The sequence below is a fragment of the Oncorhynchus gorbuscha genome, linkage group LG06, assembly GCF_021184085.1.
Source record: "Oncorhynchus gorbuscha isolate QuinsamMale2020 ecotype Even-year linkage group LG06, OgorEven_v1.0, whole genome shotgun sequence".
Lineage (NCBI taxonomy): Eukaryota > Metazoa > Chordata > Actinopteri > Salmoniformes > Salmonidae > Oncorhynchus > Oncorhynchus gorbuscha.
Genome location: NC_060178.1, coordinates 99,626,349 through 99,647,513, shown reverse-complemented (window position 1 = coordinate 99,647,513; position 21,165 = coordinate 99,626,349). Strand labels below are relative to the sequence as shown.

Genomic DNA, 21,165 nt, shown 5'->3' with positions numbered 1-21,165 from the left:
CCAAAGTGCAGTCTAAGTGCATATGGCAGACTAGATCCTCTACCACTCAACCTCTCCACAAGAACCCAAATACAGCCCTATGAATCTATCAATGCTAATACACTGATCCCCCAGACAGCCTCACTACTTATCCTCTGATGCCTTCCGTCAGTTCCTTAATGTATTGATAGGAGATGTTGGCAACACATAGCCTACTTTTACAAATCACTAGGTAAATACTTTAAATACTAGGTTATAATCCGTACAAAAAGTATATTGTTTCAATACGTGAAAGGTAGTTCTGTATGGCCTAATCACTATTCTATGCTAGTATCAATTACTACTCAGTATAATCTTAGTTATTCATTATGAAGAAGGCCCAGTAGTAGGAAGGGAAATGGATAATGGATATGCAGTACCAGTCAAAAGTTTGGACACACCTACTCATTCCAGGGTTTTTCTTTAGTTTTACTATTTTCTAAATTGCAGAATAATAGTGAAGACATTAAAACCATGAAATAACGCATACGGAATCATGTAGTAACTGAAAAAGTGTTAAACAAATCAAAATATATTTGAGATTTGAGATTCTTCAAAGTAGCCACTCTTCGCCTTGATGACAGCTTTGCACACTCTCTGGATTCTCTCAAACAACTTCATGAGGTAGTCACCTGGAATGCATTTCAATTAACACATGTGCCTTGTTAAAAGTTCATTTGTGGAATTTATTTTTTCTTAATGCGTTTGAGCCAATCAGTTGTGTTGTGACAAGGTAGGGGTGGTATCCAGAAGATAACTCTATTTGGTAAAAGAACAAGTCCATTTATGTCAAGAACAACTCAAATAAGCAAAGAGAAATGACCATCATTACTTTAAGACATGAAGGTCAGTCAATACAGAAAATTTCAAAAACTTTGCAGACAGTGCCGTCGCAAAAACCATCAAGCGCTGTGATGAAACTGGCTCTCATGAGGACCACCACAGGAATGGAAGACCCAGAGTTACATCTGCTGCAGAGGATACATTCATTAGAGTTACCATTCTCAGAAATTTCAGCCCAAATAAATGCTTCACAGAGTTCAAGTAACAGACATCTCAACATCAACTGTTCAGAGGAGACTGTGTGAATCAGGCCTTCATGGTCAAATTGCTGCAAAGAAACCAGTACTAAAGGACACCAGTAAGAAGAAGAGACTTGTTTGGACCAAGAAACACGAGCAATGGACATTCATTCAGTGGAAATCTGTCCTTTGGTCTGATGAATCCAAATTTGAGGTTTTTCCAACCCCCGTGTCTTTGTGAGATGCAGAGTAGGTGAACAGATGATCTCCGCATGTGTGGTTCCAACCGTGTAGCATGGAGGAGGAGGTGTGATGTTGTGGTGGTGTTTTGCTGTTGACACTGTCTGTGATTTATTTATAAATCAAGTCACATTTAACCAGCATGGCTACCACAGCATTCTGCAGCTATACACCATCCCATCTGGTTAGCGCTGAGTGGGACTATCATTTCTCAACAGGACAATGACCCAAAACACACCTCCAGGTTGTGTAAGAGATATTTGACCAAGAAGGAGAGTGATGGAGTGCTGCATCAGATGACCTGGCCTTCACAATCAACCGACCTCAACCCAATTGAAATGGTTTGGGATGAGTTGAAGCTGGTTGAGAAAATGCCAAGAGTGTGCAAAGCTGTCATCAAGGCAAAGGGTGGCTACTTTGAAGTATCTCAAATCTGAAATATATTTGTTTAACACTTTTTTGGTTACTACATGATTCCATACGTGTTATTTCATATTGTTGATATCTTCAATATTATTCTACAATGTAGAAAATTGTAAAAATAAAGAAAAACTCTGGAATGAGTAGGCGTGTCCACACTTTTGAATGGTACTGTATGTCTTTACAATGTTACAATATACCTCACTCATTGACTAATGGATATATGTATTTATGTTGTTACAGTATACCCCACTCATTGACTAATGGATATATGTATTTATGTTGTTACAGTATACCTCACTCATTTGACTAATGGATATATGTATTTATGTTGTTACAGTATACCTCACTCATTGACTAATGGATATATGTATTTATGTTGTTACAGTATACCCCACTCATTGACTAATGGATATATATCTTCATGATGTTACAGTATACCTCACTCATTGACTAATGGATATATGTCTTCATGTTATTACAGTATACCCCACTCATTGACTAATGGATATATGTATTTATGTTGTTACAGTATACCTCACTCATTGACTAATGGATATATGTCTTCATGTTATTACAGTATACCTCACTCATTGACTAATGGATATATGTCTTCATGTTATTACAGTATACCTCACTCATTGACTAATGGATATATGTCTTCATGTTATTACAGTATACCTCACTCATTGACTAATGGATATATGTCTTCATGTTATTACAGTATACCCCACTCATTGATCAAAAAAGTAACAGGATGTCCAAGTGGAGGAAAAGGGGAACGAGTCATAAATGATTAACCAGAAATCTCAGCCAAGGTAATTATTGTTTATGTGGTGCTTCTTAGTTCTTCCTCTTTTTTAGATGATTTCTTTATTAACCTCTAATTTTGAGGTGAGTTCCTATGTGTTGGTAAACTTTGTTTTATATTACCTAGACTGTATCTGTCTAAAATGACAGTAAAAGCATAGTTCTAATCTGTATTGTAGAGTAGAGAGGATGATACTTTGTCTATGATGTAGTCTACATTAAGGTGAATATTTTCAGAACAACATTTGATACGTTCAGATTGGTCTCATACTATAGGATCTGTCTTGCATATAGATTAAGTGGAGCAGACAGGGCCATTTGTCCATACAGGTCATTGCGAGATCCGAAGAGCAAAGGTCTAGCTTCTCTATCAAGCACTGTGAAATGATGGGATGGTCATTGTGTGTCTAGTTGCAAGTCACTGAGTGCATTCAGATGACCAGTTTCAGTACAGTACACATTGATGTGAATGTTATGTGAAGGACCAAGCTAATATTATCTGTTATGCATGCCATTCCATAGCTTGCCACAGGTAAAAAGGCTAAAATGACTATCATAATATGAGACAGAGAGGTGCAAGCATGTCCTCATCCCAGTGGTAGAGACTTGATGGTAGGTGTGTCATGTTTGTCATTTATTATCATGTCTTGTCCCTGTGCTCCCCATTCTATTCGTTTCCCTCTGCTGGTCTTATTAGGTTCTTTCCCTCTTTCTATCCCTCTCTCTCCCCCTCCCTCTCTCACTCTCTCGCTCTCTCTTCTCTCTATCGTTCCGTTCCTGCTCCCAGCTGTTCCTATTCCCCTAATCATCATTTAGTCTTCCCACACCTGTTCCCGATCCTTTCCCCTGATTAGAGTCCCTATTTCTTCCTTTGTGTTCCGTTCCTGTCCTGTCGGTTCCTTGTTTAGAATTCACCGTGCTGTGATTGTGTATCGCCCTGTCCTGTCGTGTTTTTGCCTTCATCAGATGCTGCGTGTGAGCAGGTGTCTCTGTCAGCTACGGCCTGCGCCTACCCGAAGCGACCTGCAGTCTGTGGCCGCTTCTCCTGTTATTCCCCCTCTACAGACTAGAGGATTTCTGTTATTCCCTGTTTGGACATTTCCTGTTAAGGATTCAGGATTTGTCGTTTTCTGTTTGGACTTGAATAAACTCTGTTTCAGTTAAGTCGCTTTTGGGTCCTCTTTCACCTGCATGATAAGGTGTGCATGAAACACACTTTTTTTCATAAAGTCATACAATTGAAACAACTGTATATTTTGGATGTGCAATTTGCACCATAGTTTGAATTGTCTCACCATTGTGGGACAATTCAAAGTATGCTGCAACCTCAACGTTTCAGAGAATTTTACATACCCAAATCAAAAGTGATTACATACAAATACTGTATGTATGGTACAAGTATGTTGAGAAAACCTTAACATTGACCTATCAGAATGGGTTACTTTATACACAGATTAGATTTGACCTTCTCCACAAGCAAACTATTATTGAAACTGATATCAGTTACTTTGTTTGGATAGCAGGTATCTCTCATTACTGGACCACTTCACTTCCTACACTGAAATGTTGTATGTACTGTATACAAATCAATGCGTCATCCTGTCTGTAAGGAGCTTATTTTCCCTGGTCTGGATGGCTCTTATTTTGAAATCTAGGCTGTTTAAAAATAGCTCATTGCAGAGCGAATCGAGAGCATTATATTTCACAGTGCAGAGACATCGGGGCTTATGATCACATAAAGGTTCAATATGAGAGAGAGGAGAGCAGCAGCAGACAGCCAGTTACAGAGGTCTACCCACCCATTGCTCATCCACGTCAAAATAGACCGTGACGATGTCGGACTGTTTGTCTTCATTGAAAAATCACTACCACTATCTGTAGCAAATGACAGATCTGATTTTCCTCAATTGGAATCCAATTGTTTTTGCTCAGACATGCTGCTAAGCTTATTGATGTGTTGTACATTAAAGATGTGGATTGGCTCAAAACCGTTGGCTTAGTGTCATTGATTTTCACGATTCTTACAGTTACTTTGGTCCATTACACTGTTTGGACTGAGACTGATCTGTTACTTCATATGCTGTCACACTGTACTAAAGCTGTTTCAATTACAAGTTCAATTGAAAGGACAACATAAGACTAGACAAAATAACATTTGTAAGACTGCATTGGTTAATTCCCCAATGGAAGTAGTGCCACATTTCCCGCCATTGAGTACATCTATTCTGGGATAGGGTTGGTTGTGACAGAATAAAGTAATGCCACAGGGTAGCCTTTAGCCTTGTTGAGCATCAGGATTTTCTACAACACTGCTGAATCACTGTGGCCTGAGGCTATGCAAATGTGGACAACCTGATTCATATTATACCATATACAAATTCTGTTTTGCATTGTAAAACAGATTGAAGAACACAATCTAAGAACACATCTAGTCAAATGGCTACTCAGACTATTTGCATTGCCCCCCCCCTCCTCTCTCCACACCATTGCCACTCTCTGTTGTCATCTATGCATAGTCACTTTAATTAACTCTACCTACATGTACATACTACCTCAACTAACCAATGCCCCCACACACTGACTCTGTACCTGCACCCCCTGTATATATTGTTATTTTTACTGCTGCTCTTAATTACTTGTTACTTTTATCTCTTATTCTTATCCGTATTTTTTGACTCGGTTAGGGGCTCGTAAGTACCGGTAAGCATTTCACTGTAAGGTCTACATCTGTTGTATTCGGCGCATGTCACTAATAAAATTTGATATGGTTTGATTTGACAATCTACTGTTAAGAATCCACCTGGACCATATGAAATCATGTGTAAAGAAATATACATACTGTACCTATAACAGACTCACAGAGTCATGACATATGGCTTTGTATCTTATCTTTCTATACATCACATCATCGATCAATACTGCAGTATTATCAAAGGTGAACTTGACTTATATTTCTGTCTGGGAGATCTATGTACCTAGCCCTCCGTGTCAGTCCAATTTCTCCACTAGAGAAAGTTAGGAGTTAAGATAGGAGTTATGACATGAGTTAACAAACAGTGAAATGTTATGACATTCACAGAGTGTGGCAAACTTAATTAAACTTATCAAATGGCATTGACTAAATATAGACCGACTGTAATCCACTACAAGACACAGAGTCATCATACCCTGTCATTAGCTGTGACTACCCTGTCACTAGCTGTACCTAACCTGTCACTAGCTGTGACTACCCTGTCACTAGCTGTGACTAACCTGTCACTAGCTGTGACTGCCCTGTCCCTAGCTGTGACTGCCCTGTCCCTAGCTGTGACTACCCTGTCACTAGCTGTGACTAATCTGTCACAGGCTGCGACTAACCTGTCACTAGCTGCGACTAACCTGTAATTAGCTGCGACTACCCTGTCACTAGCTGTGACTACCCTGTCACTAGCTTTGACTACCCTGTCACTAGCTGTGACTACCCTGTCACTAGCTGTGACTACCCTGTCACTAGCTGTGACTACCCTGTCACTAGCTGTGACTACCCTGTCACTAGCTGTGACTACCCTGTCACTAGCTGTGACTACCCTGTCACTAGCTGTGACAACCCTGTCACTAGCTGTGACTACCCTGTCACTAGCTGTGACTACCCTGTCACTAGCTGTGACTACCCTGTCACTAGCTGTGACTACCCTGTCACTAGCTTTGACTACCCTGTCACTAGCTTTGACTACCCTGTCACTAGCTCTACCCTGTCACTAGCTGTGACTACCCTGTCACTAGCTGTGACTACCCTGTCACTAGCTGTGACTACCCTGTCACTAGCTGTGACTACCCTGTCACTAGCTGTGACTACCCTGTCACTAGCTGTGACTACCCTGTCACTAGCTGTGACTACCCTGTCACTAGCTGTGACTACCCTGTCACTAGCTTTGACTACCCTGTCACTAGCTGTGACTACCCTGTCACTAGCTGTGACTACCCTGTCACTAGCTTTGACTACCCTGTCACTAGCTGTGACTACCCTGTCACTAGCTGTGACTACCCTGTCACTAGCTTTGACTACCCTGTCACTAGCTGTGACTACCCTGTCACTAGCTGTGACTACCCTGTCACTAGCTTTGACTATATAATATGTTATGAGATGATGAATATAATATTCTTAGAGGTAATCTCTCTAAGTGATAAGGCTCTTTGTGTATTTTTAAATAATCAAATAAGTACAATACAAAACAGGTTTTTAAACAATTTAGGCACAAGCTAAGTTATTTAAACAACTCTAATCCAACAAAATGACATTACAGGAATGGGTTTTTGCCTGGCAGTGTTCCCTAAACAGCTGATCTGAATACACAGAGGGAAAGTCAAAAGGTTCCTCCTCAATAGGTATGGTAGATAGCAATCCCAACTGTCTCTCGGCAACCCTCTTCATGCATTGTCCAGGGGCAATGTATCCAACAGAGAACATTTAGAGAACTCCTACTACCAACTACTGTAACAGCACACACACAACAATCACAAGGACAATAAATTCTCTCTCACACACAAATACACACAGACACACAGAAACATAGACACACACAGACACACAGACACACACAGGAACATAGACACACACAGAAACATAGACACACACAGAAACATAGACACACACAGAAACATAGACACACACAGAAACATAGACACACACAGAAACACAGACACACACAGAAACATAGACGCACACAGAAACATAGACACACAGACACAGACACACAGACTAAAGGGGACTCACGAGCATGCTCCATGACTGGAAGAAAATGATCACCCTTGTGAGCTGATCCTTTCTTTTCCTCATAACTCTCTTTCCCTCTCTCCCTCTCTCTCTCCTCCTAGCCCTCTCTCTTTCCCTCCCTCCCTCTCTCTCACTCTCCCTCCTCTCTCTATCTCCCACCCTCTCTCCCTCTAACCCTTCCTGTGCAGGGAGCTGGCTCTCTAATGTTCATCAGTGTTCCTTGCTGCATGCCTCTCTGCAGTGGACATGACCATGAAGCCAGTGGAGGCTGCTGAGGGGAGGACAGCTCATAATAATGGCTGGAATGGAGCGAATGGAATGGTATCAAACACATGGAAACCATGTTTGATGTATTTGATACCATTCCACTGATTCCGCCATTACAACGAGCCCGTTCTCCCCAATTAAAGTGCCACCAACCTCCTGTACATGAAGCAGCCCAGTGAGCACAGGCAGGAGACACAACAACCATTACCTCCATTAGCAAGGCTGGACTAGCCAATCTGGAACCATCAAATGGAGCCTCCCTGTCCACTGAGGCTTTTAGCTGCAACCTGAGGCCACAGGGAGGAAGATAGAGAGCGGGGGGGGGGTCTCTGCAACCATCATTAAAGCCAGACTGATTTCATTACTGCTATTCACCTAAAAAAAAAATTATCTCTGCACCCCAGACTCCATGTGTCAATACCCATCACGACGTTCAGGGGCAGAATGGAAAGTTACGTGAGGTTGAAGTCGGTGAACAAGTGGGTTTGAGGGCTGTGTGGAAAATCTCTGAAAAAAAACAGTTTAGTCTATTTTGAAGCGCAGTGTTGAAATTAGCCAACGTTCTAAAAGGAATGAGTCATAGTAGCTGATATTTTCTTCGCTGGCAGCAGACACTTCAGAGTGGGCTTTCAGAGAAACAACACTTGAGGGTATTTAGATCTCTGGCTCAGCCAGGAGTCTATAAGAAGGCTGTAAATGGCATTGCACTGTAGAACTGAGCAAGCATACAGTATGAAGCCTGGGCAGGTAAGGGTACATTTCATTGTTGGGATAATCTCTCATGGACAGATGCAAGTAACCTAATCAAGAATCTTACGCAATAATGTAATATTTTAGTACCTGGTGTCCTAGATTATTGTTAGGCTATTGACAAGATAACGACTGAAAGTGCTGCCACTTAAGAATTTCACTCACAACCTGTCTAGTCTCCCGGAAACCAGCACCTGATAAGGTAGCTAGTAGCTAAAGAGCCATGGGGGTTGAGATGAGAAGAGGCCTCCAAGGCTTCCAAAAGCTGCCAAGTCCTTAGCCCTTTATGGTCCTAACAAGTCCTTAGCCCTTTATGGCCCTAACAAGTCCTTAGCCCTTTATGGTCCTAACAAGTCCTTAGCCCTTTATGGTCCTAACAAGTCCTTAACCCTTTATGGTCCTAACAAGTCCTTAGCCCTTTATGGTCCTAACAAGTCCTTAGCCCTTTATGGTCCTAACAAGTCCTTAGCCCTTTATGGTCCTAACAAGTCCTTAGCCCTTTATGGCCATAACAAGTCCTAAGCCCTTTATGGTCCTAACAAGTCCTTAGCCCTTTATGGCCCCTAACACGTCCTTAGCCCTTTATGGCCCTAACAAGTCCTTAGCCCTTTATGGCCCCTAACACATCCTTAGCCCTTTATGGCCCCTAACACGTCCTTAGCCCTTTATGGCCATAACAAGTCCTTAGCCCTTTATGGTCCTAAAAAGTCCTTAACCCCTTTATGGTCCTAACAAGTCCTTAGCCCTTTATGGTCCTAACAAGTCCTTAGCCCTTTATGGCCCCTAACAAGTCCTTAGCCCTTTATGGCCCCTAACAAGTCCTTAGCCCTTTATGGCCCCTAACAAGTCCTTAGCCCTTTATGGTCCTAACAAGTCCTTAGCCCTTTATGGCCCCTAACAAGTTCTTAGCCCTTTATGACCCTAACAAGTCCTTAGCCCTTTATGACCCTAACAAGTCCTTTGTCCTTTATGGCCCTAACAAGTTCTTAGCCCTTTATGGTCCTAACAAGTCCTTAGCCCTTTATGGCCCCTAACAAGTCCTTAGCCCTTTATGGCCCTAACAAGTCCTTAGCCCTTTATGGCCATAACAAGTCCTTAGCCCTTTATGGTCCTAACAAGTCCTTAGCCCTTTATGGTCCTAACAAGTCCTTAGCCCTTTATGGCCCTAACAAGTCCTTAGCCCTTTATGGCCATAACAAGTCCTTAGCCCTTTATGGTCCTAACAAGTCCTTAGCCCTTTATGGTCCTAACAAGTCCTTCGCCCTTTATGGTCCTAACAAGTCCTTAGCCCTTTATGGCCATAACAAGTCCTAAGCCCTTTATGGTCCTAACAAGTCCTTAGCCCTTTATGGCCCTAACAAGTCCTTAGCCCTTTATGGCCATAACAAGTCCTTAGCCCTTTATGGTCCTAACAAGTCCTTAGCCCTTTATGGTCCTAACAAGTCCTTCGCCCTTTATGGTCCTAACAAGTCCTTAGCCCTTTATGGCCATAACAAGTCCTAAGCCCTTTATGGTCCTAACAAGTCCTTAGCCCTTTATGGCCCCTAACACGTCCTTAGCCCTTTATGGCCCTAACAAGTCCTTAGCCCTTTATGGCCCCTAACACATGCTTAGCCCTTTATGGCCCCTAACACGTCCTTCGCCCTTTATGGTCCTAACAAGTCCTTAGCCCTTTATGGCCATAACAAGTCCTAAGCCCTTTATGGTCCTAACAAGTCCTTAGCCCTTTATGGTCCTAACAAGTCCTTCGCCCTTTATGGTCCTAACAAGTCCTTAGCCCTTTATGGCCATAACAAGTCCTAAGCCCTTTATGGTCCTAACAAGTCCTTAGCCCTTTATGGCCCTAACAAGTCCTTAGCCCTTTATGGCCATAACAAGTCCTTAGCCCTTTATGGTCCTAACAAGTCCTTAGCCCTTTATGGTCCTAACAAGTCCTTCGCCCTTTATGGTCCTAACAAGTCCTTAGCCCTTTATGGCCATAACAAGTCCTAAGCCCTTTATGGTCCTAACAAGTCCTTAGCCCTTTATGGCCCCTAACACGTCCTTAGCCCTTTATGGCCCTAACAAGTCCTTAGCCCTTTATGGCCCCTAACACATGCTTAGCCCTTTATGGCCCCTAACACGTCCTTAGCCCTTTATGGCCATAACAAGTCCTTAGCCCTTTATGGTCCTAACAAGTCCTTAGCCCTTTATGGTCCTAACAAGTCCTTAGCCCTTTATGGTCCTAACAAGTCCTTAGCCCTTTATGGTCCTAACAAGTCCTTAGCCCTTTATGGTCCTAACAAGTCCTTAGCCCTTTATGGTCCTAACAAGTCCTTAGCCCTTTATGGTCCTAACAAGTCCTTAGCCCTTTATGGCCCCTAACAAGTTCTTAGCCCTTTATGGTCCTAACAAGTCCTTAGCCCTTTATGACCCTAACAAGTCCTTAACCCTTTATGACCCTAACAAGTCCTTTGCCCTTTATGGTCCTAACAAGTCCTTAGCCCTTTATGGTCCTAACAAGTCCTTAGCCCTTTATGTCCCCTAACAAGTCCTTAGCCCTTTATGGCCCCTAACAAGTCCTTAGCCCTTTATGGCCCCTAACAAGCTTGATGACTAATTTAGAACACCAAGTAAATTATAGCAATCTGAACAAGGTGCAAACGTGTGCCCTGCTAACTCTCCCTGATGGTGCTAAAACTGAACTGCATTATTAAAGTAGCTGCATATACTCAATACTCACATAGGTCATATTTGAGAGTCAAAGTCCATGTTAAATTTCTGCCAGTGTTTCAACACATGATGTAATTGAATGTATTTAATCATTATTGTGTGAACAGCATTATTACAAGTTATGTTGACAATATCCTCCATGTCCTTTTGGTCTTGCGGATATTAATGACCAACAGTGTGACATTAACTGAGCTGGGTTACTGTTTGACAACTGGGTCAGCTCGACTGGGATGGAAATTGCATTTACATAGTTTTGAAAGTGACAGCGGAAACAAGTTTGTATTTTTAGACTCTTGAAGGAATGATAAACACAGTGAGCCACTGACCTGGCACAGTCAGGTTGTTGTGTAACTTAAAGTCACACCGTACCGTATTAAAGGTTGAGTTTTACTATGTTGGAACTTGTAACCCATGGTCATTGGACAAAGTATGTGGCTGCAGAATAGATGCAGACCCATGATGACGAGTCATAAGTATATATCTATAAAGTCTATAAAGACATCAAAGCAAAATAAACCTTTTATAAGCAACTGAAAAACATATGGGAAAATATCCTATCGGCTTTCAAAGATAACCAGGGCAGCATGGAAATCAGTGATGAAAGACCCCTCTCACAAATATAACCAGGGCAGCATGGAAATCAGTGATGAAAGACCCCTCTCACAAAGATAACCAGGGCAGCATGGACATCAGTGATGAAAGACCCCTCTCACAAAGATAACCAGGGCAGCATGGACATCAGTGATGAAAGACCCAGCATCTCACAAAGATAACCAGGGCAGCATGGAAATCAGTGATGAAAGACCCCTCTCACAAAGATAACCAGGGCAGCATGGAAATCAGTGATGAAAGACCCCTCTCACAAAGATTAACCAGGGCAGCATGGACATCAGTGATGAAAGACCCCTCTCACAAAGATAACCAGGGCAGCATGGAAATCAGTGATGAAAGACCCCTCTCACAAAGATAACCAGGGCAGCATGGACATCAGTGATGAAAGACCCCTCTCACAAAGATAACCAGGGCAGCATGGACATCAGTGATGAAAGACCCCTCTCACAAAGATAACCAGGGCAGCATGGAAATCAGTGATGAAAGACCCCTCTCACAAAGATAACCAGGGCAGCATGGAAATCAGTGATGAAAGACCCCTCTCACAAAGATAACCAGGGCAGCATGGACATCAGTGATGAAAGACCCCTCTCACAAAGATAACCAGGGCAGCATGGAAATCAGTGATGAAAGACCCCTCTCACAAAGATAACCAGGGCAGCATGGAAATCAGTGATGAAAGACCCCTCTCACAAATATAACCAGGGCAGCATGGACATCAGTGATGAAAGACCCCTCTCACAAAGATAACCAGGGCAGATTGGAAATCAGTGATGAATGAATCTGTGCCGTACTAAACCCAGACTGGTCTATTAGTTCATAAGCTGTCACACTGTACTAAACCCAGACTGGTCTGTTAGTTCATAAGCTGTCACACTGTACTAAACCCAGACTGGTCTATTAGTTCATAAGCTGTCACACTGTACTAAACCCAGACTGGTCTGTTAGTTCATAAGCTGTCACACTGTACTAAACCCAGACTGGTCTATTAGTTCATAAGCTGTCACACTGTACTAAACCCAGACTGGTCTATTAGTTCATAAGCTGTCACACTGTACTAAACCCAGACTGGTCTGTTAGTTCATAAGCTGTCACACTGTACTAAACCCAGACTGGTCTATTAGTTCATAAGCTGTCACACTGTACTAAACCCAGACTGGTCTATTAGTTCATAAGCTGTCACACTGTACTAAACCCAGACTGGTCTATTAGTTCATAAGCTGTCACACTGTACTAAACCCAGACTGGTCTATTAGTTCATAAGCTGTCACACTGTACTAAACCCAGACTGGTCTGTTACTTCATAAGCTGTCACACTGTACTAAACCCAGACTGGTCTATTAGTTCATAAGCTGTCACACTGTACTAAACCCAGACTGGTCTGTTACTTCATAAGCTGTCACACTGTACTAAACCCAGACTGGTCTGTTACTTCATAAGCTGTCACACTGTACTAAACCCAGACTGGTCTATTAGTTCATAAGCTGTCACACTGTACTAAACCCAGACTGGTCTGTTACTTCATAAGCTGTCACACTGTACTAAACCCAGACTGGTCTGTTAGTTCATAAGCTGTCACACTGTACTAAACCCAGACTGGTCTGTTACTTCATAAGCTGTCACACTGTACTAAACCCAGACTGGTCTGTTAGTTCATAAGCTGTCACACTGTAGAGTGGAGGCCAGGTCATCTGATGCAGCACTCCATCACTCTCTTTCTTGGTCAAATAGCCCTTACACAGCATGGAGGTGTGTTTTAGTTCATTGTCCTGTTGAAAAACAAATGATAGTCCCACTAAGAGCAAACCAGATGGGATGACGTATGACTGCAGAATGCTGTGGTAGCTATGCTGGTTAAGTGTGCCTTGAATTCTAAATGAATCACAGACAGTTTCACCAGCAATGCACCAACACACCTCCTCCCTCATGCTTCACAGTGGGAACCACACATGCAGAGATCATCATTTCCACCGGTCTAATGTCCATTGCTTGTGTTTCTTGGCCCAAGCAAGTCTCTTCTTCTTATTGGTGTCCTTAAGTAGAAGTTCCTTTGCAACAACTCAACCACGAAGGCTTGATTGACGCTGTCTTCTCTGAACAGTTGATGTTGAGATGTGTCTGTTACTCTGTGAAGCATTTATTTGGGCTGCAATTTCTGAGGCTGGTAACTCTAATGAATGTATTCTCTGCAGCAGATGTAACTCTGGGTCTTCTTATCCTGTGGTGGTCCTCATGAGAGCCAGTTTCATCATAGCGCTTGATGGTTTTTGCGACTGCACTTGAAGAAACGTTCTTGAAATGTTCCCTATTGACCGATCTTCATGTCTTAAAGTAATGATGGACTGTCGTTTCTCTTTGCTTATTTGAGCTGTTCTTGCCATAATATGGACTTGGCATTTTACCAAATAGGGTTATCTTCTGGACACCACTCCTACCTTGTCATAACACAACTGATTGGCTCAAATGCATTAAGAAGTAAAGAAATTCCACAAATGAACATTTAAAAAGGCACACCTGTTATTTAAAATGCATTCCAGGTGACTACCTCATAAAGCTGGTTGAGAGAACGCCAAGAGTTCCCAAAGCTGTCATCAAGGCAAAGAGTGGCTACTTTAAAGAATCTCAAACATAAAATATATGTTGATTTGTTTAACACTTTTTTGGTTACTACATGATTCCATATGTGTTATTTCATAGTTTTAACATCTTCACTATTATTCTGCAATGTAGTAAATAGTCAAACTAAAGAAAAACTCTGTAATGAGTAGGTGATCTAAAACTTTTGACTGCTACTGTACATTGTTATAATGACCTGGCTATGATTGAATGCAATGCTGGATATGTTGGAAACATAATTATGACCAGCTGCATTGTGTTAAACACAGGCAGTAGCAAATGGCACAGAAAGTGTGATACTTAGTAATTTGGAGTGTCAAATTCAAACTGAATGTCTATTTTGGGAGTATTGTCCAGAAAGGGTACAATGTGCACAGCGTGCTACACTGCCTAGCTCCCTTACAGTGTAATTACATGACTAATTGAGTGTAGGGAGGAACAGTATTCAACCCCTCATTGATTCTGAAGGGGCAAAAACCTATAATGATCACAACAAATCATTACTTCCCAGAGCTTCTCTAAGAGTCTGAAACCCCTTGCATTATTATTTGAGAGAGCGAAACAACTCTGAGTTGGAAAGGTCAGAGGTACTCAAATGAGAGACAAAGAGTACACTTTCAAGACAAGTTCATATTAAGCAAAACAATATATAAATGGAATATTAACTAGATCATTTCCATGTAGGCCTTTATTGTGGTGATGTGTGGCCCTGTACTGTTGTATTTATTAGAAGACCACATACTGTATATATATTTATAAACTGGGTAGTTCCAGCCTGAATGCTTACTGGCTAAAAGCTGTGGTATACGGATATGGCAAATCATTTCTTTTTACTGTTCTAATGACATTGGTAACCAGTTTATAATAGCAATAAGACACCTCAGGGGTTTGTGGTGTATGGCCAACAGACCATGGCTAAAGGCTGTATCCAGGCACTCTTAAGAACATCTCATAGCCATGGTATATTGGCCATATACCACACCACACCCCCCGTGCCTTATTGCTTTAATATACACTACCGTTCAAAAGTTTTGGGGTCACGTAGAAATTTCTTTGTTTTTTAAAGAAAAGCAATTTTTTTGTCCATAAAAATAACATCAAATTGATCAGAAATACAGTTTAGACATGGTTGTAAATTACTATTGTAGTTGGAAACGGCTGATATTTTTATGGAATATCTACATTGGCGTACAGAGGTCCATTATCAGCAACCATCAGTCCTGTTGTATTAGCTAATCCAAGTATATAATTTTAAAAGGCTAATTGATCATTAGAAAACCCCTTTGCAATTATGTTAGCACAGCTGAAAACTGTTGTGCTGATTTAAAGAAGCAATACAACTGGCCTTCTTTAGACTAGTTGAGTATCTGGAGCATCAGCATTTGTGGGTTCGATTACAGGCTCAAAATGGCTAGAAACAAAAAACATTCTTCTGAAACTCATCAGTCTATTCTTGTTCTGAGAAATGAAGGCTATTCCATGCGAGAAATTGCCAAGAAACTGAAGAACTCGTACAATACTGTGTACTACTCCCTTCACAGAACAGCACAAACTGTCTCTAAGCAGAATAGAAAGAGGAATCCCCGGTGCACAACTGAGCAAGAGGACAAGTACATTAGAGTGTCTAGTTTGAGAAACAGACGCCTCACGAGTCCTCAACTGGCAGCTTCATTAAATAGTACCCGCAAAACACCAGTCTCAACGCCAACAGTGAAGAGGCAACTCCGGGATGCTGGCCTTCTAGGCAGTGTTGCAAAGAATAAGCCATATCTCAGACTGGCCAATAAAAAGAAAAGATGAAGATGGGCAAAAGAACGCAGACACTGGAAAAAGGAACTCTGTTGCCAGTTGTATTGCTTCTTTAAATAAGCACAACAGTTTCCGGCTGTGCTAACATAATTGCAAAAGGGTTTTCTAATGATCAATTAGCCTTTTGAAATTATAAACTTGGATTAGCTAACACAACATGCCATTGGAACAAAGGAGTGATGGTTGCTGGTAATGGACCACTGTACGCCTATGTAGATATTCCATTAAAAAAACAGCCGTTTCCAGCTACAATAGTCATTTACAACATTAACAATGTCTACACTGTATCTCTGATCAATTTGATGTAATTTTAATGGACAAAAAATTGGTTTTCTTTCAAAAACAAGGACATGTCTAAATGACCCCAAACTTTTGAACGGTAGTGTATATATACCCTTTTCAAAACAAGTTGGCCTGAGTTACAACTGAGATACAACAGACACAGGAAATGAGCTCCAACAAAAGGAGCTTTCCCCCCCTCTTGTGGATATTTGAGAAACTACCAGACAATAGCCAGCATTTCCTGCTACTCTACATGTGTTATCACACTTCCTGCTGCAATAATGTGCAAATAATGAATGATGGCAATACATAACCCGACTTTTGTCTGTAAAATATTTCTGGTTTAGGTAATGTGATCTAGATAATAAAAATAACTTGAAACTAAATTAACAAGGCAAGGCAATATCACACAGACACCAATCAGCAGACTTTGGCTAGATACAGACGATGATAATATACAGATGTAGAATCATAATTTAAACACCCTGTAGCAGGAGGAGTTTCCTGCAATGCAGGACATTTAAAACATAGTGTATTTGAGGTTTAAAACGACTTCTGAAGTTTGTCATTTCCGTTTAGACATTTCTGTCTTGATTTTCCCTTACGAAAAATTGTATCAACCCCTACAAATGTATAATCCACATAATCATTCACATTTCCTGTTGCTGCAGGATTCTTTTCCTGCTGTAGCAAACTGGCTCAAATTAAGATCCTACAGCTGTACTGTAGCATGCATGAATTCAAGATCCACTTAACTAGACTACTCTGAAAGGGCAGAAGGACAGAAGTGGAAAACAAAGTTGACTGATGACAGGAAGTGGACTGTCAGTAGACATAATGTACTGATGTGACATTTGATAGAGGAGTCATGGTAAAGCTGGGGACTAATGTCAGTAAATTGTTTGCGAAAGCCTTGACATTGTACATACTGTATGAGAAACTTATGACCACATTAATGTGAAATATGTGAACATTTAACCCACACAGCTGTGACAATTAAGAAATAATACAGATATGGTGTTTATAATGCACTTCTGAACAATATGGAATATCTCACAAACAAAGTCCTTCTTCTATAGGAAATAATCTATGTGGAATAAAGAACAAGGCCTTTACTGTGACGATTAACAGCCCATTCTCACCAGAGCCTATTAAACCTCAGAGGAACACAGCTCCATAGGACATCAAGACTAGAGGCATTATAGCTCTTTGAAGGTCTGTGCACTTTGCAGAAATGACAACAGGAAACCACTGCAGCATTGGGCACCTTAGTTCTATATAAAGGCCATTCTAGAGAAGGGGACTCAGCAACTTCTCTCTTAGAAACGTGATCTCATTATGCTATCGTTGTCATTGTCAGTTCATGATATCAAGTACATCCATTCATTGAAAAACATGAGGGCAGTGGAAAAAATACCCAACTGTCATACTTGAGTAAAAGTAAAGATACCTTAATAGAAAATGACTCAAATAAAAGTAAAAGTCACCCAGTAAAATTCTACTTGAGTAAAAGTATAAAAGTATTTGGTTAAAAAATATATACTTAAGTATCAAAAGAAAAGTATAAATAATTTCAAATTCCTTATATTAAGCAAACCAGATGGGACTATTTTATTTTTAATTTATGGAAAGCCACAGGCACACTCCAACACTCAGACATAATTGGCAAACAAAGCATGTCGGTTTAGTGAGTCCGCCAGATCAGAGGAAGTAGGGATGACCAGTGATGTTCGGTTGATAAGTGCATGAATTTCATTATTTTGCTGTCCTGCTAAGCATTAATAATGTAACAAGTACTTTTGGTTGTCAAGGAAAACATGCTGAGTAAAAAGTACAATATTTTCTTTAGGAATGCAGTGAAATAAAAGTAGACGAAAATATAAATAGTACAGTATAGATAAGATACCCCCAATGTCACGAGTCTGACCGAGGGTGTTTCCCCTTCCCGGGCGGGTGGCGCTCGGCGGTCGTCATCACCGGCCTATTAGCTGCCACTGATTGTTTTTCCTCCCCCTCCTTGTATGTTTAGTGGTAGCACCTGTTCATGTTTAAGTAGTTTGTCTTTATTAGACAGCCGGCCCGCCTGGTTGTTGTGCGGGATTATTTCATTGTAAACCTTCGGCTCTGTTGTAGAGGTACGTGCTTAGTGCCTAGTCGTGATTTTTTCTATTGTACTTTTTCCCCTGTGTTTGGGAACGTTACTTTTGGGAGCACCCTGTGGTGCGTTGGTGCTAGTAAAGACGCACAGCATTGAACTGTCTCCTGCATTTGACTCCACACCCACGACACCCGGAGCATTACAGAATCCCGCACCTATCAGATTGATGGAGTCAGCAGGAGCAGCAGCCAACACTCTCCCATCGATGGAGGAACGGGTTCTCCACCACACCACCGTCCTCCATCGGATCGGATCCGCGATGGATCAAGTGATGGAGAGAATGGAAAGATGGGAGAGGAGTGGTCTCCTCTCTCCACCTTCGGCACCCACGGTTCCGGACTCCCCATCTCCCGACTCCAGCACCCTCCGTCTGACGCTACCGAGGGCTTATGATGGAGCGGCGGCGGGTTGCCAGGGGTTTCTGCTTCAGCTGGAGCTATACCTGGCCACCATCAGACCCACTCCCTCAGGAGCAGAGAGGGTGAGTGTCCTCATCTCCTGCCTCACGGGTCGTGCTCTGGAGTGGGCGAACGCAGTCTGGAATGGCCCAGACTCAGCGCGGGAGCACTACACAGAGTTTTCCTGCCGCTTCCGTGCCGTGTTTGATCACCCTCTAGACGGCCGAGCGGTGGGAGAACGACTATTTCATCTCAGGCAGGAGAAGAGGAGCGCCCAGGATTACGCGCTGGAGTTCCGGACCTTGGCAGCCGGATCTGGGTGGAACGACAGGGCCCTTATGGACCACTACAGGTGTAGTCTCCGAGAGGACGTCCGCCGGGAGTTAGCGTGTCGGTACACCACTCTGTCACTGGATCAGCTGATCGACATGTCCATTCGACTGGATAATCTGCTGGCTGCCCGCGGGCGTTCAGAGAGGGTTCTGTGCGTTCCACCACCCAGCCCCTCCGCTCCCATTCCCATGGAGTTGGGAGGGGCTACGCCGAGGGGTACCGGAGGAGGTGGCCTTCCCTGCACCAACTGTGGTCGGAGAGGGCACACGTCTGATCGGTGCTGGGGGGGTCCGTCTGGGAGTAGAGATAGCAGGCGGAACGCTTCTCGGTCACCCCAGGTGAGTCAGCATCAAACTCACCCAGAACCCCTTGTTGGCCATATGTTTGTCTTAATCTCTTTCCTTCACTTTTTTCCCTCTTCCCAACATAGGGCGCTAGTCGATTCAGGCGCAGCTGGGAACTTTATGGATCGCGGACTCGCCCTTAAGTTAGGGGTTCCGCTGGTGCCGATAGATTCTCCTTTCCCCATGCACTCCCTAGATAGCCGGCCATTAGGGTCAGGGATGGTCAGGGAGACCACGGTCCCACTGGACATGGTGACGCAGGGGAATCATAGGGAGCGTATCAGTTTTATTATTATTGATTCGCCTGCGTTTCCAGTGGTGCTGGGGACTCCCTGGTTGGCCCGGCACAATCCTAAAATTTCATGGAGACAGGGGGTTCTCCAGGGGTGGTCAGAGGAGTGTTCTGGAAGGTGTTTGGGAGTTTCCATCGGTGCCACGTCGGTGGAGAGTCCAGACCAGGGTTCCATGGTGTGCATTCCCCCCGAGTATGCCGATTTGGTAATCGCTTTCAGTAAAGTGAAAGCGACTAAATTACCACCTTATCGACCGGGAAGGGATTGTACGATAGATCTCCAGGTGGACGCTGCGCTTCCCAAGAGTCACGTGTACCCGCTGTCCCAGGAGGAAACGTTGGCAATGGAGACATATGTCACGGAGTCGCTGGGACAGGGGTACATTCGGCCCTCCATTTCACCCGTCTCCTCGAGTTTCTTTTTTGTGAGGAAAAAGGAGGGAGGTTTGCGTCCATGTATCGATTATAGAGGTCTAAACGCCATCACAGTGGGGTATAGTTACCCTCTACCTCTCATCGCTACGGCGGTGGAATCGTTCCACGGAGCGCAGTTCTTCACAAAACTGGATCTCAGGAGCGCGTATAGTCTGGTGCGTATTCGGAAGGGAGACGAGTGGAAAACCGCATTTAGTACTACATCCGGACACTATGAGTACCTCGTCATGCCGTATGGGTTAAAGAATGCTCCAGCCGTTTTCCAATCCTTTGTAGACGAGATTCTCAGGGACCTGTGCGGGCAGGGAGTGGTTGTTTATATCGATGACATTCTGATCTACTCGGCCACTCACACCGCGCATGTGTCTCTGGTGCGCAAAGTGCTTGGTAGACTGCTGGAGCATGACCTATACGTCAAGGCTGAGAAATGTGTGTTCTCTAAACGAGCCGTCTCTTTTCTGGGATATCGCATTTCCACCTCGGGGGTGGTGATGGAGGGTGACCGCATTAGGGCCGTGCGTAATTGGCCGACTCCAACCACGGTAAAGGAGGTGCAGCAGTTTTGGGGTTTTGCCAACTACTACCGGAGATTTATCCGGGGTTTTGGCCAGATAGCGGCTCCCATTACCTCACTGCTGAAGGGGGGCCCAGTGCGGTTGCAGTGGTCAGCAGAGGCGGACAGAGCATTCAACAAGTTGAAGGCGCTGTTCACTGATGCGCCCGTGTTGGCGCATCCGGACCCCTCTCTAGCATTCATAGTGGAGGTGGACGCGTCCGAGGCTGGGGTGGGTGCAGTGCTATCACAGCGCTCGGGTACGCCACCAAAACTCCGCCCCTGCGCTTTCTTCTCAAGGAAGCTCAGCCCAGCGGAGCGTAACTATGATGTGAGCTCTG

General features: G+C 43.2%; 1 protein-coding gene across 5 annotated transcripts in view; it reads right to left on the bottom strand.

The window, feature by feature from the left end:
* The window catches only part of LOC124038617 (phosphatase and actin regulator 2-like), an 87,137-nt gene that overhangs the window by 57,525 nt on the left and 8,447 nt on the right, over positions 1 to 21,165 (bottom strand). Inside the window, exon 1 of one of the 5 annotated variants that reach the window (XM_046354685.1) lies at positions 7,264 to 7,377. The exons of the other annotated variants lie outside the window; for them this stretch is intronic. Within the exon in view, the coding sequence (XP_046210641.1) occupies positions 7,264 to 7,276 (13 nt within the window). The 5' untranslated portion in view covers positions 7,277 to 7,377. Of the gene's footprint in view, positions 1 to 7,263; positions 7,378 to 21,165 lie in introns of those variants that run through there. 5 annotated transcript variants of the gene reach the window in all.